General features: G+C 39.2%; 1 protein-coding gene and 1 long non-coding RNA gene across 4 annotated transcripts in view; one reads left to right on the top strand and one right to left on the bottom strand.

Moving 5' to 3' along the window:
- Positions 1 to 781, bottom strand: part of LOC105941119 (uncharacterized) — a 56,104-nt gene extending 55,323 nt beyond the window's left edge. For both annotated transcript variants that reach the window (XR_013100878.1, XR_001167743.2), the window contains exon 1: positions 622 to 781. This is a non-coding gene — a long non-coding RNA (uncharacterized LOC105941119). The remainder of the gene's footprint in view (positions 1 to 621) is intronic.
- A 5,145-nt stretch (positions 782 to 5,926) lies between these two features.
- Positions 5,927 to 20,041, top strand: ica1 (islet cell autoantigen 1). 2 transcript variants are annotated; one of them, XM_004560202.5, is made up of 13 exons: positions 5,933 to 6,178; positions 8,189 to 8,218; positions 8,339 to 8,510; positions 11,123 to 11,195; positions 11,340 to 11,463; positions 12,067 to 12,265; positions 13,106 to 13,231; positions 13,411 to 13,509; positions 13,604 to 13,704; positions 14,321 to 14,367; positions 14,899 to 15,129; positions 17,550 to 17,630; positions 17,768 to 20,041. In XM_004560202.5, the coding sequence occupies exons 2-13, from the start codon at positions 8,202 to 8,204 to the stop codon at positions 17,887 to 17,889; spliced, it is 1,392 nt and encodes a 463-aa protein (XP_004560259.1). In that variant the 5' UTR covers positions 5,933 to 6,178; positions 8,189 to 8,201; the 3' UTR covers positions 17,890 to 20,041. The 2 variants fall into 2 exon arrangements, with proteins under 2 accessions (XP_012777000.1, XP_004560259.1); XM_012921546.3 differs by lacking the exons at positions 13,106 to 13,231; positions 13,411 to 13,509; positions 13,604 to 13,704; positions 17,550 to 17,630; positions 17,768 to 20,041 and having other exon boundaries at positions 5,927 to 6,178; positions 14,899 to 15,037.
- Positions 20,042 to 21,947: the final 1,906 nt, after the last annotated feature.

Raw genomic sequence — 21,947 nt, forward strand, 5'->3', positions numbered from 1 at the left:
ATACATGATAAAGAAATGCTGCTGTAATAAATGAAAGAAAGATCTGTTAGCTGCAGCTTATTGACTGTCCTGTAATTATAAAACACAAAGTTAATTCACAGAATTTTCTATAGCAGAACCAAAAGAGAAAAACCTCAAAACAAAACAGGAACTTTCCTGTCATTTCACTTTTTTTTTTTTATCTATTACCTAATTACTGTAGTGTTGCATGAATGGCCACATGGGAGATATTTATCATTAAAGATAAAGCGGTAAAACTTATGAAAATACAGAAAAAGGTCCAAAATTACGCCTTCCTTCACATCTGTTGGGGACAAATTGGCTTCTTTGCCAGCCGATTGTGGCCCCCGGGCATTGTTTCACACGCCTGCTGTTGACAAAAGACTGCACGGGCACACTGACGTCACACCCTGGTTTTGGATTCTGAATTTGGAAGCCTCTGTGTTAGCATTTCATCTAACATTGGTTTTCCGGAGCCAGACTTAAGACTACCATGTGTAAATGGGTTTAGTGCCGAGTTATCAGGTGATTAACAGCTCCATCCATAGACTGTATAGGGGCAAAGCACACATATTAGCTAATTAAAGCTAACACACTAAAAAACAGTAACGTTTTACTCACCAAAACTAAAGCAAAGACCTCTTGAACCATGAGTGCTGCAGGCCGTATTATTTGTCAGGTAATTCAACGAAGAATGCTCCAAAGGCAGCGCACAGGTTTAATTCCACAAGTGTAATTAATGGAGGTAAGACCTAACAGACACCTATGGGGTTTGCTCTTGGCGCACCTGTCACTCAACACAGCCACGCCTCTAACTTTAAACCTTAACAAAATGAAGGGTATAGAAGGTGGTGTTCAGATCCCTGTTGTCTGGGAAAACAGTGTTGTCCACCTCAGTGTATCAAGTAATATGCACTAAAAGCTCATTTAAAAGCACAAAACAATATATATATATATATATATATATATATATATATATATATGATGTTACAGCAGAAAGCACTAGCTTGCACTTACATGCGTCCCTCGTGCAGTTAAAATAATCCACAAGAGACCACTTTGCAGGTCACAGGTTTAACTCACAGGACTCTCTGGCTCGTTGCCACCGTACACAGTACGACTCCACAGCTAGTTAGAGCTGTGGAGCCTGTATTAAAGTAAGGGTACAAAGAAACAAATAGAAAAATACTAATTTAACCATAAAATATTAAACTAAAATTAAACATCTCATTATGCTTAGTTTATCCATTAGGATTCAAAACCAAAAGATATTACCAACAATAATAATTTCAGTAGAATATGAAAACATATCAAAAACGTATTTACAGATATAATCAGACTGCATTTTGTTAACTTCTTGACCTCGTAGTTGAATCGTGTCCTCCAACGCAGCCACCATTATGTTGGTCATTGATTTTCATGGAAGCACAAGCTCTGTCCGCAATTAAACTCATTAAACTGAGTTCAACCAATTTTCTGGTGGTTTGGTCCTGCCTTGTTAAATAAAAAATTTTTAAAAACGCTGGAACAGCTCTGTTTGTCTCCCTCATATTTTTACCTATGTGGTGAGAAAAGAAAATGGAAAAAGGTTCAGAGCAAAGAAACACTTTCATAAAGAGAAAATACCAAATGTGAATGTGAGATTACTTTTATTGTTCTCGTCTGCTGCAAGACAAAGTCCCCAAGCTAATAAACAGGTTTAAGCACAGCAGACTAACAAAGCATTAGAGTGTAGCCTAGAGGAGGAAAACCCCACTGGTCCTTCAGCTACAACAGCTGAACTTTACATATTACTCGCTCATGCAGATTACCGAATCAAGGAACTACACTTATTTACGCTTTTTAATAAGGCACCAAAGCCTCAGAGGAAATTCTTTATTGAGACGACTGCTAGAAAAGCCGTGGAACTGCTGAGTCCCAGAACGGCACCTATATTTTCAGTAAATAATGTCTTCTGGGCTGGTATGGTATGCATAAAACAGTTAGCGGCGCATGTGGACCAACTTAAGTTGTGTGCAAGCATATCTTGGAAATAAAACACCTTGCAAAAAAGATCCCTTTACTCGGCGTGTTTCAGAGAAGGAACTATCTGTGGTATATAACTTATTTTTAAATCTAACTTCCTCCACTTCTCCCACATTCATTGAGACATGTCATCCATCTATCTGGGCCTCCGGCTGCAGTAGTTCCTCGGCCATGAGTGGCTGCTGCAGCGGGGCTGTATTTCAGCATGTTGAAGTGCATGGAGAATTCCCATGAAGGGTAAGGGATTATGGATTTTGGCCTCTAAGCTGCCTGGATGCCCAGTGAGGATGTCTCTGAGCGTAGTAATCTTCAAACACCACGCAGAGTGATGAGTGGGCACTGAGGAGTTCTACTCAGGATCTAAATGTGTTCCAGCAAGTTACTGGTGAGAGAGAGAGATAGAAGAAGAGAGAGAGAGAGAGAGAGAGAGAGAGAGAGAGAGAGAGAGAGAGAGAGAGAGAGAGAGAGAGAGAGAGAGGAGGAGAGAGAAAACACCATTTGGTGCAGAAATGGAAAGGATCGACTCAGTGGCTCCTTCAGGCAAGAGACACTTTTGATCCTGTGACCGGTTTTGAGCTATAGTCTGTGTCGAAAACTCGTGCAGAGCAAGGGATCATATTGGAGTGGTGCAAATGTAAATGTCATGGTTCCCCATCACCACACATAAGCGCAGATGGAAAAAGCCAATTGGGCAATTTTTGGGGTCAGGTCGGGCACTCTCAGGGGGTGGCAAACCTTCATAATGAGGCCAGTCACAAGTCTGGTTTAGTCTGTGTCCCAGAAAAAAATAAGGGGATCAGTATGTTGGCTATTCTGGCGTTAGTTGATGCAGAGCTGATGATAGCGGAGTATGAAAGACACTGCTTGTTAATACAAAGGAAAATCTCTCAAATGAAGCACAGTGCAGAGTTAAGAGTAAGGAAATGTCAGAGAAAATCAATAGTCTCTGATCAATATCGGAGAGGAATTCCTCTGATTGAATTAGACCCCCAACAGCATCACTTAATTGTTTTCCTGTCTTATTTAAGTGAAGTCAAATTGCTTTAAAACCATCTTGGACCTGAAGATAAGATTGTGAGCGCAGGAAGACAATCAGATGGGTTGAAGGACATGGGGCTTTATGGAGATTACATCCTCCCCTTAAGAGACCCCCTATCCATCTGCTCATATCAAAAGACTTTGGGATGATGTCTCAGGTATGGCTTGGGAAGGATGCCAAGGCACAGTAATGAAATTCCTTTACAAAATCAGATGGTATTCTAACATTAACGAAAGGCGCTGAATAGCCCAACAAACACAACATGGATGTATCCAGGATGAAATCAGGCTCCATTGTGCACAAAGTGACCTCGGGGCGTCGAAGGATCAAAGGGCTCAATATTCCCTGGGTGATAATCAAATTAAGCTGTACATAAAGCACACCTTCCAAATATAGATCCATAACGTACTGTTTAAATGTACCTCACGGTGCCTGATCGGTGAAATCGACTGAGCCGTATGCTGCTCACACACTGCTTGTGACTGTGCAGCACAAATACTGTCCAAGGCGACAAACAGGTACATCAATTTGGAGCATGACAAGAAATTCCCTTTAGGTGACAACAAAACGTACATGCTATTAGATCAGCTGCAGTATACTGTGATGAAATAAATTGAAGCCAACAGATGAAAGCTCGGGGCCCCAAAACAGGAGAGAGAAGACTATTAAAGGTGCAGCTCCACTGCTTTGTGTTGCACTGCCATCCTTTGGGCACACAGAGAACTAAACATCAGCAGTTATTTTGAGAGCAGACTGGTGGAGGTCTGCACAAGACTGTAGACAGAAGAAAAGAGGACACGTGTGCATGTAAAGCAAATAAAGATAACGCATATTAAACACATTAGTTTATATGCAGGTAAGGCTGATCGATTCCCATTTGTTCCTTTTTTAAATCCTCCTTGCATCCAGCAGGTCATAAGGTTTAGCGTTTAGGTTATAGGGATAAGGTTTTAGGCTTTAGGTTAGGTTCATGTCTGTTCAGGTTTTAAATGATTTTCACCTGTCCGCGTGGCCCAAATGAGGAAAAACTGCAAGGTCAAATGAATAAGACTTCACTTGAAATGTAATATCCTCTAACCTCTATTTGCCTGTTTAGTATGTGGCTAAGAAAGTGCTGAAAGTGCTCTCTGTGTAGAAGTATTTACTTGCATAAGCTTTTCAAGTGAAGTATTGATGTGTTTGCGTTTTACTTAAAGGCAAAGTTTGCCAAATTTACATATTTCCCCCCTGTCCCCTAGTGCTTTTTATTCATCTAAATTGTTTTGGTATAAGTGGTGCTCCATTTTTACAGATATCAGCTCCAGAGATGCCTGCCTTTGCTTCAATATTATGGAACCAGATGGTGCTCGCCTTCTGATGTTCAAACCACCAAAATAAATAAATAAAAAGTTACAAATTAAAAACTCAGCCGCAATAAGTTTACATCCTTTTAAAACCTTGCTCTCTGTTTAATACTTACTGATAGTACAGCGCAGAGGACAGGGAAGCAAGGAAATGACATGCAGGAGATGGTCTGAGGCAGACTCAGGGCACTGCAATAGCTTTCAGGATATGGGATGCCAGCTCATCCTGGTGAGCTATAGAGCAATGGTGGCTTTGACTTCACCCACCTGCTAATCAAAGTGCAACCAATCATGAAGAAAGATGGTTTACCTGACCACAATCTGGAGCCACAGAAAATGTTCTGATTGGTGTAGGAAGATGTCATTGTTATTGTGTGTTTTGAGTGTCAGATTTAGCTTTTTCCATTTAATTCATGCACACAATAAAGTGTGCATGAATTAGTCAGAATACATCACTACCATATGTCTGAACAGCTCTAAGATCAGGATTTGATATAGCTGTCTGGGTGCTTTGGGTGTAGGTAGCCAATATCTTCACTGTTAGGAAGACAGTGGGTGACCACCATTGACCCTGTTCATTACCCTCACCAGAGGTGTCATAGAGCACTCCTGTAATATCTCTGTTTATTTTCCAGTTTTGCTCTGTTCATTATTTGCACATCTTAATCTGTTTGGTTTTTTTAGTCCTGCGTTATGGGGTGAGGTGTTTGAGTGCAAAAGTGTCCGAGTACTAAGTGAATCCACCAGAACTCTATGCAAGCATATGGAGAAACATGCAAACCCCACCTGCCTTTGAACTGTCCTGCTGTGAGGCAGCAGATCTAACCACAATTTCTATGTAGATATTTGTGGGATTTGTAAACTAGGAAGAATTTTATTCATGTGAAGTAATAATAATGGGCTGGATTTATACAGCGCTTTTCAAGGCACCCAAAGCGCTTTACAATACCACTATTCATTCACACACTGGTGGAGGCAAACTACGGTTGTAGCCACAGCTGCCCTGGGGCAGACTGACAGAAGCGAGGCTGCCATATCGCACCATCGGCCCCTCTGGCCAACACCAGTAGGGTAAAGTGTCTTGCCCAAGGACACAACGACCAGGACAGAGAGCCTAGGGATCAAACCGGCGACCTTCCGGTTACAGATGCACTTCCCAACCCCCTGATCCACAGTCGCCCCATATTGTGTAGTACAACCTGACTACACAATAAAATGTGCAACAGTGTGTTCCCATATGTTCAAATACAGTGTTTCCAGTCTTCCTGTGTCCAGATTGTTATTTGCCCTTATTTTTGCAACATTTAAGTAATTTTCTACTTTAATTTTTCTAAGAATAGAGTTATTCCTTTGTGCTAATAATTACTAAGCCTGCAAAAATTTGCCATTTTGTCCACTGCTCTAAATGTAGAACACATTAGAGGGGGTAATATGAAACGTCCACTGTGTGTGTGTGTGTCCTCCGTTAGCTGCTCTCCGTCATTATTTTCTAGTCAACAGACATCTGCCCACTTTGCACACTAACGTGGGGCAGTGGCTGAATGCAGCGCGGGAGAGGGGAGGAGGAGGAGGAGGAGGGGGGGGGCGAAGTCTGGATGACGTCAGCGGTGTTTCGTGCACGCGGACAATGAGCTGTGGCGAAGAAGCAGCTGTGTGTACATACAGTAGCTGTATACAGTACATCAGGGCCTGTCAGCCAGGCAGAGCTGCTGTGTGTGTGGCGATGGGGAGGAAATAAAGCGGCTCTTCTACATGTCACCGACGCGGAAAGGTATGTGTGGAACAAACTGTTTCATGTTGCTATGCTCTCGGTTTTATTGTGATATGTATCGGTTATATTTAAAGGATAAGGCGGGGGGGGGGGGGGGGGGAGCTGCTGGGTTTCCGCACAGTGCGCTTTCTTTCTGCCAGTGCGGATTTGCTGAATAAACCGCTCAGTTTACATCAGGACGTAAATGAGCATACGTTTACCTGTTTAGAGGTATAGATTATTTGCAGGGTCTTTCTATAAACACTGTTACTACCGGGGAAGGCAAACGACAGCAACGTATCATCCGTTTGTTTTAAACGAGTCGTGACGCGCGCGCGCTCTTTGCAGGATATGGTGATTATTTATTAATTTCTTCACGGTGATGATGCACAGCAGGCGAGGCGCTCACTGGAAACAGGTGGTGCTCCTCTGCCATGTTTAGAACGGGCACAGATACCTAAATCCCACTCCCGGCGATGATTAAACAAAGCTGGTAGAAATATAAATAAGCCAAGTCCTCGGGCACGTCTTATTATCCAGCATAGAAGTCATGATGATCCACCAACAAGGTCGAGTCTCTCCAGGGTCCAGGGTCTGAATCCATTTGTTATGATTCCGTCAACTTTTACTGAAGCTTCAGAGAAATGCAGTTTATAATTGTATCTTTCATATGTCATTTGTACAACGTCGGTTAATTTCAAAATAAATAACTTCAGTATAACAACTTCATCTATCCCCCCTTTTTTTCCCCAAGTTAGGGTGTAGGGTTGCTGGTTGGAGCCTTTCACAGCAGATGTAAAGTGTAAATGTGGTGTGCACTCTGAACAGAGCACAGGTCTATGATAAATATTGTTTATTAAGTAGTCAACGACCTGCAGTCATTTTCCAAAGAAGCTGAAAATAAGAGTTAGGACTGGGGAAATTATCAGAGGTAAAACCTTAATAGCTGAATATGAGCTAAATTAATTAATTTTTGAAACGCTGTATAAAAGTGAAAAAGAACTTACTGCATGTAAAAGTTAAAGATTATGCTTTAAGGTGAAAAGAGGTAGTTTTTGGAGGGTTTTCTTTTTTGGCTGTCATTTTGTACAAATTCAGAGGTTCTCTCACACTATTTTAAAAAAATAGCCAAGTTAAATTTCGGTGAAATAAATGTCAGCACAGAACTGGCATGTTGTTTGGTTGGTTGTCTTTCAATGATAGATTTTTATTGTCACTTTGCATTCTTGTACAACAAACGTTAAAGAATAAAAAGAATAAAGAGGACATATGAGCTACTAAATTCCCTTCTGCTAAGTTGTTTGAGATGGATAATGCAATTTTGAATAAATAAATAATAAGTGAATAAATTATAAATTCAGAATTCCACTGTATTTTCTTTTATTGCCCACCTCACTGGCTCTACGCTCCAGTATCTGAAAAACCCTGAAGTGATCCACGGTCACTTTCTCATAATAGTTTGGTACATTTTTGTAAATGTCAGGTCCTCCTAAAAAAAGTGCCCAACAATAACATTTAACAACCTTCCTAGGACAAAATAACATTTTCACTCCACAGTCATCATGGTAACAAATGAAAAAAAATAGTGTTATCACTCATATTAACCATCAACTTTTTATTACACTCACTCAGAATAGGATTGAAAGGCGATGGAGAAAGTCTATTCCTCACTCTAACACCAATGCATTATTTCGAATATGATTTTATTTTTTAATCAAACTGTATTTATATATATCTTTCAAAATATTAGTTATTGTCAATACTGGTATAAGGCAACACCCTTACCTTATACTATCATTGCAGACATGTAAAAGTTTGGCTTTATCATCAAAGCTGTGAAGAAAATGCTGATTTTGTTAAGCGCAGATGTATTCTCTAATGCATTAGAAATACAAGGTGTTATCATATAAGACAGAATATAAGGTGACTAAGGCATTATATGGAGTCAATGGTAAAAAAAAAAAAAAAAAAAAAAAAGTTCGAACCAACGGCCACATCAATACTGATTCAAGTACTTTATTTACCCCTCAGGTAATCTAAGAAAATGGAGGGAGGAAACTTGTAAGTATATCTTTGTGGACATAATTTCACATAAATCAATAAGTTCTCCAAAGATTTTATAAAGTTCTTTCCAAGAGAGGGAGCAGTCACAGCACTGCGCCATTCTTTGTGTCATTGCAGTGGTTACTCCCGAGACTATCTTGATCGCTTCATCCAAAGCCAAGACTCATCTGTGGTAAACAAGTTCCAGCAGAAATACTGGAAAACCAAGCAGACTCTCATCAAGGTCACCGGGAAGAAGGAGGACGAGCATGTGGTCGCCTCAGACGCAGATCTGGATGCCAAGCTGGAGGTGAGCAGGAGTATTAAACGGTTTGGCCTTATAGTTTAAGAGCATGCTCAGATGTTGTACTCCTCTGTCACACCACAGAAACATCAAGAAAGCTGAAGGTACCCTCCCTCAGGCAGGCTGCACAGACTAAAATGGCTTTTTGATTTACACTATGCCAGAAATTGCTCGAGGCTTAAAAGTTTTATTAGGTTGCTCGACCCCCCTCCCCCTCGTCTGGCATCCATTACTGGAGCGAGGAGAACTTAATTCATGAAATCAATACTTGATAAACATCCAGCATTAATCTAGGCCATGCCCCTGATAAACATCTCAATTTTAGACTGTATATAAAAGATGGGCGGAGCTTCCAGGTCTATAAAGTGAAGTCAGTGGAGAAGCGCATTAAACTTGCAGATTTTTTTTTCTAATGGTCAGGTGACTCCTGTGGGTGCAAACAGACTAATGACCCTAAAAAAAACCCCACGTATTTAATCATTTAGTTAGATTAGTTTATGTTCCGATTTTATATTACCATGCCTAACTAAACATCAGCTGTTCTTTGGGTAAATTTATTTTTATAACCTATTCATTTGGATACCAGTAACAGTTAAAGTTAGGAGGACTGACAGATGTACGGACACAGGCAGCTGTAGCCAACAGCTGTCTGCTACACCTCCACTAATGCAACTCACTGAACCTCTTTTTTTGTCTTTTGAATTATTTTTATTACAAATATGTAAGAAATAATGTGCCGGGTTGTGAGGTGCAGAATGTCCATAACAAATTCTAGTTTCAGTTTTTGAATAGTTTATTTACACCACTGCTGAAAGGCTTGAGGTCAGAATTTCTTGTTTTTTTTTCATTTTGTTTTGTTTTGTTTTAAATGCAAACCTATCAAACACATGAATTGGAAAAAATGAATATTTAGGGCAGTAAGGGTTTAAAATAAGATTTCTAATCTGAAAAAACAATTTTGTATTTTAAATTCTGTTTTCAGGTAATTTTAAGAAATTTCACTCTATGCTTCCTCCAACTAGTTTGGTTTGATGGTACAATGGCCATCAATGCTTGGCCACTTGATTATTGACAGGTTACTAGCCGACTGCTTCTTCTCCAGTTTTGCTTGGTATGGAGTCACGATTATTGGCCTGTTGGAAGAAACTGGGGAAAATGGTGCTGCAAAATTAAGTAGTCTTTTTTGTTCAAGGTTCTTTTTATTTTGTAGAACTCTCAGAGTTTCCCACCACAAAGTGTCTCCATAAGAGTTTTCCACCATGCTTGGCATCAAGCACTCCGCCAGCTCATTTTCTCCACATCTCAAAGATGTTTTTGTCTTTTTAATCTGTCTGCTTCTTTCAACTTGCTACAGTTCAACGCCAAATAAAGATCTAAACATCTCAAATATCATGAAAGCAAACGGGATCACAATCCAGTTCCACAGTAAAGACTTAAAATACAAAAAAAACAAAAACTGCTTCTAATTTCTGCAGGATTTTTTGTGAAAAAAGTAAAGAGTACCAGAGATTTTGATTTGATGGGCATTTGCATACAATACAGTCAAGCTGTAACACCAATGAGTCTAGTATTGAGACTGGGGAGTGCTGGCCACTCCATTATAGTCAGAACGTAGCTGTCTGAGTGCTCTCTCTAAATAGTTCTTGCACAGTTTGAATTTGTGGTTTAGGTCTCCTGATGTAAAAAGAAATTGGCTCCAATTGAACAATATCCACAGGCCACAGCACTGACTTTTCTTATTCCAGGGTCCTTTTACCCAGACATCCAAGATTACCACCACCAGAAGGTGTCATAAAGCTCCAGTATCTTTCCATTTGTCCCACACCTCACAAATACTCTTTGTGGCCCAAATACCTCCAATCTTCTTCCATCCACGATCTATGTTGTCCATGTATGTTTCATCTCAGCGTTTTCCTTTTCTCAGCCAGACTTGGATATGACTTTCTCCTATGCAACTATGCCAACAAATACAGAAGTAAACCTTTCACTGTTGGAAGAAACTGAGTTTCGCAGGTATTTAGTGAAGCTGCCGGTTAAGATCCCGAGAAGCATCCGTTTCTCAGACAAGAGACTCTGATGGACTTGTCAGTTGTGCATTGGCGCGTCCACCTTTTCTTTCTATTGTTGTTGGAGTAATTTTGTGCTGTTCTATGAAGGGAAAAGTATGTACTGTTGTAAGAGAAAAAGTTATTTGGCAATTTCATTAATAGAATAATATTAATTTCTGAGAAGAATAAAGAGTTTGAAAAGACACTTTTCCCTTTTCTATTATTATTTTCCTTGTTTTGACACAATAAATGAACTCAGAAAAGCTGACGCTTTGGAAACTCAACTAGCTAAATTAATTGCATCTTTAATCATCGGAACAGCTTTCAGCTGTGCTAACATAATTGGAAAAGAGATTTTTAAATGATCAATTAGCCTTTTAACATGATAAACTTGCATTAGGTAACACAATGAAACAGAAGTGTTGTCTGCTGAAAACAGACTTCGGCCTGTGTAGATGGTTCATTTAAAATCATTAGGGATTTATCATCGGCAATTCCATTAATCATTAATCATCAATTACAACGTTTCATTTGACTAGGTGTTTATGCTGATATTGTTTTGTTATGCAGGTCTTCCACTCGATTCAGAGAACATGCATGGAGCTTTTGAAGGTCATTGAGCAGTATCAGAGGAGGATCTGCCGTAAGTTCAAATATAATTGTTAAATCATTTTGAGTACAACGAATCTACTGATTGAGTTTAAGACTTCTAGAATGTCAACCAAAACAAACACATTCTTAAGATATTAATATCCATCCAGAGTGATTTCTCTCTCTTACTGTTCAGTCCTTTCCCAAGAAGAGAATGAGCTGGGTCGTTTCCTGCGCTCCCAGGGCTCTCAGGATAAAACCAGAGCTGGAAAGATCATGCAAGCCACAGGAAAAGCTCTCTGCTTCTCATCACAGCAGAGGTAGGGGACACGGATCAATGTACAATCTGCCACATCCTTAAAATAAATCACATGCTGGACTAGAAAATAGCTTCAAGTAAAGGTCAGCCAACTGTATCACCCCAAATCCACAAAAAGGATGGAGAGTCATATCAGGAATGTTCATCAGGAGCAATAAAATAGCTGCCCTAACAGAGCAGATAACAGGGTTACTACACAGCATAGGTACTCTCACTCTACTGAAAACAGGGATTTCATTTACGTGTCCGAATCTGTGTGTCAGTCTGACAGTAGTGGTGATAATTATTATTAATATAACTTAGTAAATTATATTGTTTAGATTTTGTAAGATCAGCGGCAGCGTGAAAGTCATGTTGACGATTTTGGTTTTGCCAGTATTTCTATTTTTTTTTTTCCCATTGCTCATCTTTTGATTCTTGAGTTCACCATTTGCATTTCCAAGATCATTTAAAGCTTTTCGTCCTGGAGCTAAGATACTTTTCAGTGCAGCTGAATAAATCAGCAGACTAATCTGCAGCGTAGACAAGACATGACAAATTTTCCACATGATGATCCAAGCCACATGCAGCACCTTAATACGGAGTTTAATACGACACCCTGCAGATTGGCTCTGAGGAACCCGCTGTGCCGTTTGTACCAGGAGGTGGAAACGTTCCGTTATCGTGCCATCTCAGACACGTGGCTGACAGTGAATCGAATGGAGCAGTCAAGGACTGAGTACCGTGGAGCGCTGCTTTGGATGAAGGACGTATCTCAGGAGCTCGACCCAGATACACATAAACAGATGGAGAAATTCAGAAAGGTTTGTTTTGTTCTTTTCAGAGCACAGCAATGAAGAGATTAACAATCATTTTCATAGCAGAAAGAAAAGCTTACATACTAGCACAAATAATGCCTGCATTCTCTTTAGTTTTGCCCATCTCAGGGCTCAGGCATACGTGATAGTTCAAAGTGACACTTCAGGGTTTAAGCTGCACCTCCTGTGACAATTCATAATGTCTATATACCAGTAAGTCACAACTGCATATAATCCAATTAATTGTTCTTTTGTTAATTTAATGGGTACTTCTCAGACTGCAACCCCACTGTTGATATGATGAAGTGCTGCTCCCGCCTAGAGCAACATAAAAACAGTAATATCAGAGCCCTGCCAACGCAGTCTGTGGGAAATTGGCAAAAATATTATGACTTCCACAAATTCAATTTCTTCCTTCGCCGCAGGGCCTGCAGCAATCAGTAATTAATCTGTCAATTTTTTTTGATTAAATGTTTAGTCTTAAAAATAAATGTCAGAAACACTGGAAAATGTCCATCATCAGCTTACAGTGCTTCGTCTGGTTCATATTTATTTTCTGTTTTAGTGGGACAACAGTTTAAAACCCTAAAACATGTAGACCATGTTGAAATAACTACAAATGCCATTTTACTAATCAATTCAGCATTAACAACACAACAGATCAAAAAGCAAGAAAACATGTTATAAAACCTGACACCAGAGGGCAGAACATACCCATAGATGGTGGTCCGCCTGCAAGAACCCAGCACTTTTTACAGTTATGTGAACAAGAACTCGACTGTTTGCATTTTCCTTGTGTGTCATATAATACTAGGTGGGGAGCATTTCACATATATTCTCTCTCAGGTTCAGGCTCAGGTGCGCACAACCAAAACGAGCTTTGACAAACTGAAGAATGACGTCTGCCAGAAAGTGGACCTGCTGGGAGCGAGCCGCTGCAACCTCCTCTCTCACGTCTTAACCACATATCAGGTTCGCCTCACAAGTCCCAGCTGTCTGCGTACACTCCACCGAGCTTAAATATGGTGTTTTCAATGGCTCTGCCACATGTGGCTTAGTCAGCAGGTCTAAACTATCACCCGCTGGGGTGAATTACTACTTTTACCTTGAGCAGCTGAGCGTGTAACTTGTTTCTTGTGTGCGTGTCTTAGACAACACTTTTGCACTTCTGGGAGAAAACATCTCACACCATGGCAGCCATCCATGAGAGCTTCAAGGGCTGTCAGCATTATGAGTTCTCTACAATTAAGGTCTGAGAGAGTCTCAGTAATAACAGTACTAAATGCTGACACTGGAGACATGTAATGACAATAAGCGATGATTTTGTTCCAATTATTGTTCCAGACTTTACAAGACCCTGTGGACAAACTGGCTAAAAAGAAGGGGAAAAATAAAGTCAAGGCAGAAACAGAAGAAGCAAAGAAAGAAGAAACCACAGACGACCAGTGAGCTTCAAGAAATATCTATTGTTATGCAAGAAAACCAAACGCGTACGAAAAACAGTGAAAATGTCGAGTACATGTATGGGCAATGTTCAGTCTGAACAGAGACAAAGAATTTCTGCAAGCCAGCTGTAGGTCAGCCTGACTCATCCCCGAGGCATCAACTAAGGCTGTTTTCTTAAAGCCACTGGTATGTCTCGTTTACGCAGACTGTTTCCTTAGGCGGCGGTGTGTGATGCAACAGGTTATGGCATTAGTGTGAAATGGGTGTAACTCCAAGCCCATCAGGATTATGGTTGTGAATGGGTGTACTTTAACCTAAACCACAATTATTCCCTAACCTAACCAAGCAGTTTTTAGGTCCTACACCCAACCAGCAAAAAACAAAACAAACTACCACGCCATGACTTCCTAGCTGACAGCGCCATGGATTCAACATCCTAACACATACTTTTAGGTCTCTAAAAACAGAGTCAATGTCTCCTGATTGGTGCCAATGACAAAAGGACAGGTAGCACCTGAGAAAAACTGATCTATTGAAGGCCCACTGGGATGAGGACACACTGTGTATGTCACCTATGAACAAAATGCTATAAGCTTAATTTCTGTTTCTTTACAGACTCATCTCTCTTGTAAATGAAAACACCAGTGACAAGGCGAGAGAAGGTAAAAGATGTAAAACTTGAAGATTTAATTGTGTTTTTAAATTGCATTTTAGGTTGAAAATAATAACTGACTTCATTGTTAAATAATCTGATTATATGGAAAATAACAAAACTAAGAACAAATGGGACCCATTATCAATCCTGGCACCAATTTTTCTACAGTTCAGGGTTACAGCAAGGATGGAGCACTTGTTAGAAGCAGAGGGTGACCTGAAGGCCCAGCATAAAGATGTAGTGCAAGATGAGCAAGGATTATTTTGAACTGTGAATCATGCAAAGCCACATCAGTAGAGTCAGTGAATTCAAATGTAGAGGTGGAAATAAGTGTAAATGGTCCCCTCAGTGATTTGAGTCCATAATGAATGGCAAAGCAAACTAAGGAAAGGAAAGCTGTCTTGAATCTAGATAATTATAATTAAAATTAATGTGAAAATTTAAACACTGTGTGGGGGAAAAAAAAAAAAAAAAAAAAAAAAAAAAAAGATAAAATCATCCAAACATTTTTAAATTAACACTTTTTGTTGCTTCCCAGAGTCGGAGGGAGAGGAGACAGACAGCATGGCCTTACTGAATGAGATCCTGGGAGGTTTGTCTGTGGATGAGGGGGATTTTTCTCAGGAGTGGACAGAAGTGTTTGGAGAGACTGAGGAAGGAACAAGTGCTGCATCCACCAGACCAACAGAGGCCCAGGACAAGGAAAACTTCTTTCTACCATCACAGCTTTTGGACCAGAGTTTGAATAATCTGCAGTCTTCCATCTCAGGTCAGCCTGTGTGTGTGTGTGTGTGTGTGTGTGTGTGTGTGTGTGTGTGTGTGTGTGTGTGTGTGTGTGTTGCAACTGTGCTACTATACAAGAGTGAACCAGAAAATTGGCAAGTTGGTCCAAGGAAGCTCTTTAGTAATCAAAAGAATAGACCATTTGGATTTTGCACCATTAGACCGATTCTCTCACCATGACCACCATGCAGAACCTGGAAAAATTAGCCACCATTAACCACCAATTAGCCATAATTTATTTTAATTACACATTAAGGAGAGATACATATTCCTAAAAACTAATAAACACAGTTTTTCTTTGAATCAGTGCATTAGCAAAATCACCAAAAGGCAGAGTTAAAATGAGCTGCTTTTTCCTCCCCAATGGTTTCCACACAGGCAAAAGAGTGGCTTTAAAAGGATTTATCAAATCCACATCTGTCAAAGTAATAGCAGGAGGCTGTTAAAATACAGCAATTAGATTTCCTTACCCGTAGGTAATTGCCAACTACTTTCCATCTCCTCTTGGCTTGGATTCTCATCTGGTATTGTTAACTTGGTTTTGTGAATTTCCAGCTTTAAAGGTTGCAAGCTGCACACTTCTATAAAACTGCTTATAGTTTGACTGCATTTCCGAGGCACATATAAGAATCCGGCAATTCAGTGTTAATCATTAAAGTGCAATAGGTCAGACAAAATGATTTAGTGAGTGATTTACTGTAGCATGACTGAGATTTAACTCATGAGTCACAGCACATTACTGTGGGAATATTCCCACAATCCCAAAACAATCATTGAGAAAGAAAAGTCCTGTAAATATATGCAAGATGGGCGAGGTCAAGGAGAAACAAATGATATCAGGAGAGACTAACTTGTGAGTGACTTTTGGAAATATACTGAGGCCTCAGTCTCTTCCTATGAAAAGCCGTTAAACATGCATTTTCTACTTTTAACTGGTACGACAGATTGAACCCCAAATTAAGGGAACACGAAACTGTAAACACCAACAATAATTAGACCCAGCGTTGGTAGAAATATAAAATCGTTATAAAGCAAATGAGCGGTAGTCAATCTGTGCAAACAGAAGTGCTGCAGGGGCTGACTTGAAATGCAAAACTGCTTCTTACAGTTTACAGGGAAACAGAGCGTGCCTCTTCTCTTTTTCTCCTCTCAAATGTTGGCATGAGGCTTATCACACACACACTTAATATGGCATACATATCAAATTAGACCTTCAGTAAATTTTGTGCATCTGCAGAGTGACTTCCAAAGCACAAGCCCATTGAAAGCTGTCTGTCTCCACTGCAAAACTAAATTTACATCAGAGCTCTTTTGCAGTCATATTCAGAGTGCATGATCAGGCTGTGAAACTGGTAGAAATGTGGAAAAAAATCCTTTATTTTGCTTCTAAACATGGTTACTTGTTCTTATTATTAAATACTGCATGCTGTAACTAGCACTCATTCTCAGGCTTGTAAAACAAGTTGCTGTGGGTTATCTGTAAGATTATGGCATGACCTTGACAACCTTGTACTAAACAGAAAGCATTTTGAGGGGATTTTGGTTAAAGGTCACTGTTTAAATTAAAAATTGCACAGGATCAGCAGCCAAACTGTATTTAAAGAAAACACAAAGTTTGATGAATTTTGCCTATAATAAAGGTTTTAAGTTGTACTTTTACCAACATCCTTGTTATTGCTGGACTCTGCCATAGGATAATATTCAGTACGTCTCTCGTCTTCTAGAATAGAATAGCCCTTTATTGTCATTGTACACAATGACAGTAAAGGGCTATTATATCCTAGAGCATGTTGGATTGAAGCAATAGTGGTGAAAGAGGTCAGCCCTTCAAGAGGCAGACAAGCCAACAGAAAGCAGAGCAGACTGATCCAAAAGAAGTCACAGAACTCCGGATGGAGTCCAAACTGGCAAATCAAAACTAAAACGGCTCATCTTCAAAGGAAGGAGGAAAAAAATCCACATATTCCCAAGAGCCAAGCAATTTCAGATCCAGGCAGTAGGACTTAAAAGGCAAGGTCAGGGTGCAACTGTAAAATCTACGAAGTACTTCAGCTTATTCAAAAGTTCTGCTGAAGGTGAAACAACAATACACAATTAAAAACAAATTCTCCATTTGGTTAAGTAAGAAATGTACAGCACACTTCACTGTTCTCTCCAGAGCCATGAAGTGCTGCTACATGTTGCATTTTCAAGACACGGAAAAGAATGGAAACCAAATAAATATGTCTGAAACAAGACAATTTCTGTTTTGTATTCACAAAATGTTTGCAATGCAGTAAATGTTTTGATTTTCTGTGGGACGAGTCATCAGCTGTGTGCGATGGAGTGTAATGACTCGTGTTGGATCGTGCTTTTGCACAGTAACAGTTTCCTAGTGAGTAACCCGAATCTATGCTTCCTCTTCAGATTGGGCCCCACATTCTGCCACTCAAGCAACTGAGCACTCATCTGAAGTCAATCAGAGCACTCCAAAGCCAGCAGAGAGAGGTAGGCCTGGGCGATATAAGTCAAGACATTAGAAAGACATTAGAAAATAAGAATGAAATGGATAAACTAGAAAGCCAACGCCAAACCGTCACGCTGACTTTTCTTAGTGATATTTACCTCGTCAAATCTTTTTACAGAGGCAGAAGGGACATCCAAAGATCTCTCAGCGTGGTTCAACCTGTTTGCCGACTTGGACCCCCTCTCCAATCCCGACGCGATCGGCAAAACCAACACAGAGCACGAACTTCACAATGCATAGTTGTTCTTCTGCATCACATTTTACCCTTGTAAGGGGTACAATAAAATAAGTTTAAAAACAGAAAACACAAAAAAAAAAAAAAAAAAAAAAAAAAAAAAAAAAAAAAAAAAAAAAAGCAGCCTGATCTGACTTGCAGAGGCCTCATGCAAGAATAATTCATATTTTCTTTCTAAAGTGGAACATGACAGGGTGTCTCAGGTAGACAGGCAGATTGTCTAGTTTCCTTAACCTCCTAGGACCTGGCGTCCACATATGTGGACATCACATTTTGGGTTATTTAGACCTAAATACTCAATTTTGCTCTACAAGCGCCTGATACCCACTTATGAGGACATTATACTGCTACTGTTTTATCAAAGTTTTAAACAAATATCCTCATATGCGGCTCTTATTTTTTCTTAAAAACAAAAATAGGGTTAAAAAAAAATAAAAAATAAAAAAAAATCTGGTAATTCTTTGTTTTTACATTCATTGGGCCCCAATACGCCCAAATATCAAAGAAAAATTAAAAATGCATGTCGTGGAAGAGCTCGGGTCTTAGGAGGTTAATATGAATTAGTAACCATTTAAAAAAAATATTTAACAAAAATTAACTTCACTAATTCACTGTGGCATCACTTGCAAATTTACCATGTTTCCTGGTTGCATGTATCGGCATATTATGACTACGTAGTTCTTAAATTCAGTTTACTGAGAAAGCTCACTCCAAAAGCCGACTCAAGGCGTCCACGGTCACTTACTGTTGAATAGCCTGTGATGACAGGCCGCTGACAAATATAGTAGTAATATCTTGCCTAACAACCTTTTGGGGTTTTTCCATGGAAAATAAAAGGCATCCGCACAATGAGCATGACAGACAGCCCATTTTGGAGCCACGCAAGAGGTGTTTTCAACTTAATCTTAGAAGGAAATACGACTAGAGACTGATTTAGAAGAACACCACAAATGTTCTTGCATAATGCCCAGTGTCATAACTGAACAACTAAAATAGAATATGTATGATTATAACTTCAGGAAGATGAGGTTTCTTTTAAAATTGAAAATCTAAAATATTTTTGGAGAAAAAGTTGATACGAGGCCAAACTACAAGGCCATAACATAAAAATGTTTTTAATAACTACAACAATATTGTGGTTTTATTTTGTTAAATAATTGCCAGTTAAAATAATGAGCTCAGAATGTGTGTAGATCTATGTTATCCCTGCAAAAAGCCTACATAAGTGTATAGAAAGGTTGAGATATCCCTAATATGGCTCTCAGGCACACAGCACTGGCTGTGAGCGCTGAATCACCAACTGTTAAACCCTTCTCTTTGCAAATGGCCACCAATCAGGAAAAATCTGGCTTAAAGCTAGAGTTGAATGGCTTGTGTCCAGACAGTAGCTGACCTGAAGGACTGCACCAAGGACCATTATACATAAGTAATACTCTGAGTGCTAAGCTAGTCCAAAGTTAAAAATATGGAAGTGGCGATGAGCACAAGTCCCTTTAAATCAGGCTGTAACCAGAAATGAGCAGATTTATTTCATGGTGGCAGTATTATGCTTCTGTCAGAGCCCCATGAACTATTACCAGCTTTGTCATGAAAGAAAAATGTAAACATTAAATTATTTTAGCAGGGATACCTCAGTACGAGTTTGGAACAAAACGCCTTTGACAGTAGCTGCCTTGGAAATCTCTCTCATAGCATTCATGCTTCATTTCCAGTTCTCATTACTGAAGATGTCAAACTACTGCGTGAGATGCACAATATGAAAGAAGGCAAATATGACAAAGATAACAGTTTGTTTACAGAGCAGTGGAACATGTTGACTGGAGGAATTTTAATGCAGTTAAACAGAATTATTTAAACAAACTGAAGCATAATTGCCTGGCATTGATCTATTCAGCAGTGCAAGAATTTAAACTAAACTCCTTTCTCACCACATCTGAAGGTGGAATTTCATCCATGTAATCCAAGTCGTTTCTTTGATCAGACACAAGCTTGACTTTTTTTGTAAGGACTGATGATGTGTTTGCAAAATACAGTATATGTGATCTCCTTTTAAGTATAATCCAGAAGTGTGTTGATTTAAAACACATCAGTCATTTATTACTGCATGTTGCATGCCTTCTTTTATGTTAAGCAGTAAACGTGATTCAGTGAACTACATGTTTATAGTGATGTGACATTTTTCCACGTTCCTGTATTTACTTAGTGGTTACTGGTTTTTACGGGCATTATACGCTGCGTGAGTGCATTATTCTAGAGCCAAAAAAGAGGAAACTTTAAGAATCGTGTAAATACAGTCTTATTCTGACTTTAGTGACAATGCTGCATAAACTGACTACATATCTGAGTAAATGCCTTAATCAAATCACACGTTAACACAGAGTTATAACCCAGTGACATTTTTTTGTTGCTTTGTTTCATATTCATGCCATATTTATTATTCACTCATAACCAAATACAGCAATTGCCTTACCTTAACTCCTATTTGCATATAAAATCATGCTTATGAATACTAATTATAAGGTTTTTTCCCCCAGGTCATAGATAAACATAATGTATATCAATCCAAAGAGACTTTTTGGGGCTTTCTTTTTTCCTTTATTGAAAAACACACAAGATCTACATAAAAACGTGTAATACACGGGAGAACTGAATCATCGTTGCCTAACACGGCAATCATTTCTGAACGGCACAGTGTGCTTGTGAATATAATCAGAATTAGTATGATTAAAAGTCTTGGAGCTGCAAGCAGAGCAAAGCACTTCAACTGCATTTGTTGCTGAATGTGCTGCACATGTTCTTATTTGTGTTTCTGTGCGTGAGTGGCAAAACGGACCAAAGCCAAAGTCATGTTTTTTTTTGTTTTTTAGAATTATGTTATGATAATACAAACTTTGCAAAGTAACATCAGGCCACATCTGGCTGCATCTGTATATTGAGATAAACTGTGTTAGACTTTTTTTTTTTTCGTCCTTAGTGTAGCTTTACTTCAAGCAAAAATCGAAATTGCACTCTTTTCTGATTGCTTTAACTTTACAAATTGGTCTAAAATAAAAATAGTGATTATCATTTTGTTTCCATTTTAATGATTAGCACTTACGTTTATGTAGTTGCTGAGCTCTTTATTAACACAAATGAAAAGCAAATAAACATCCTGCTTCTTTGTGCTCCAGTAACACTGTATGATAGCAATTGTTAAGAACGGGTAAACTAACAGTTAACCTTCAGGCAACAGATATTTACTGTTAGCAAACAATGAAATGAGACCTGATTTTGAAAGCCAGGTACAACTTTAGAGTACAGGTAATGTTCATAAATATAAATTGTGCTTTACTTTAAAGCATGTATGGAGAGGTAGTGGACCTTGGTGCTTCTTTTCTCACAACTTCTTTTCTTCTTTAATTTTTGGGGGCAGCTTTAAGCACCAAAAAACTACTTGTTTAGGTCCAAGAAAGAAAAAAATAAAATAAAATTGTGGCTTAGATGGAGCTCTATCTCACCATCTTTGTCACAAATGTGGCCAAACTAATGACAAACTGCTTTATTACTAATGACTACAAACATTTGTTATCATGTCCTTGTTTGTTAACAGTAAACTACTTACTAAAGCTTAGTTAACCATCAGTTTACCATTTATCCCAGTTTGTTAAGTTATTACTTTGTGTCCCAAAACACATGAAAGGCCTCTCATCGTAATATCCTTTGGTACATATTTATCAAAAGGGCTGAAACAAATGCCATAATTGTCAGCATCTTACTTCCGCAGGGTCTAGCTTATGTCACTTGTTCCTTTTGCATGAGTTCTCACAGTTGATCAATTCAACAGCGGTCTCTGGAATGTGTCATAGCACCTGAAATTCTAACCTGAACAGGTTAACGCGCAAAGCATCAGTCACAAGGTGTGACATCAATCAGTTGATTCAGTCTGTATTAGCCTCCCTCTCTCCAGAAACTAAAAAAATAATAATGAAACATTTCTGCAAAAGACTGGAATGTCTTTCTGAAGAACAAAGTCAAACACTGGGCAAAGGCAACATAATCCGAGAGAGTACATTCCACATGACCT

This window comes from Maylandia zebra, linkage group LG11, assembly GCF_041146795.1.
Source record: "Maylandia zebra isolate NMK-2024a linkage group LG11, Mzebra_GT3a, whole genome shotgun sequence".
In the NCBI taxonomy this organism is placed as follows: domain Eukaryota; kingdom Metazoa; phylum Chordata; class Actinopteri; order Cichliformes; family Cichlidae; genus Maylandia; species Maylandia zebra.

Excerpts from the sequence above, each read along its gene's own strand:
- ica1 (XM_004560202.5), top strand. Across the intron at positions 8,511-11,122 it reads ATCTGGATGCCAAGCTGGAG|GTCTTCCACTCGATTCAGAG; the intron begins GTGAGCAGGAGT and ends TTTGTTATGCAG. Across the intron at positions 13,232-13,410 it reads ACGTCTTAACCACATATCAG|ACAACACTTTTGCACTTCTG; the intron begins GTTCGCCTCACA and ends TGCGTGTCTTAG.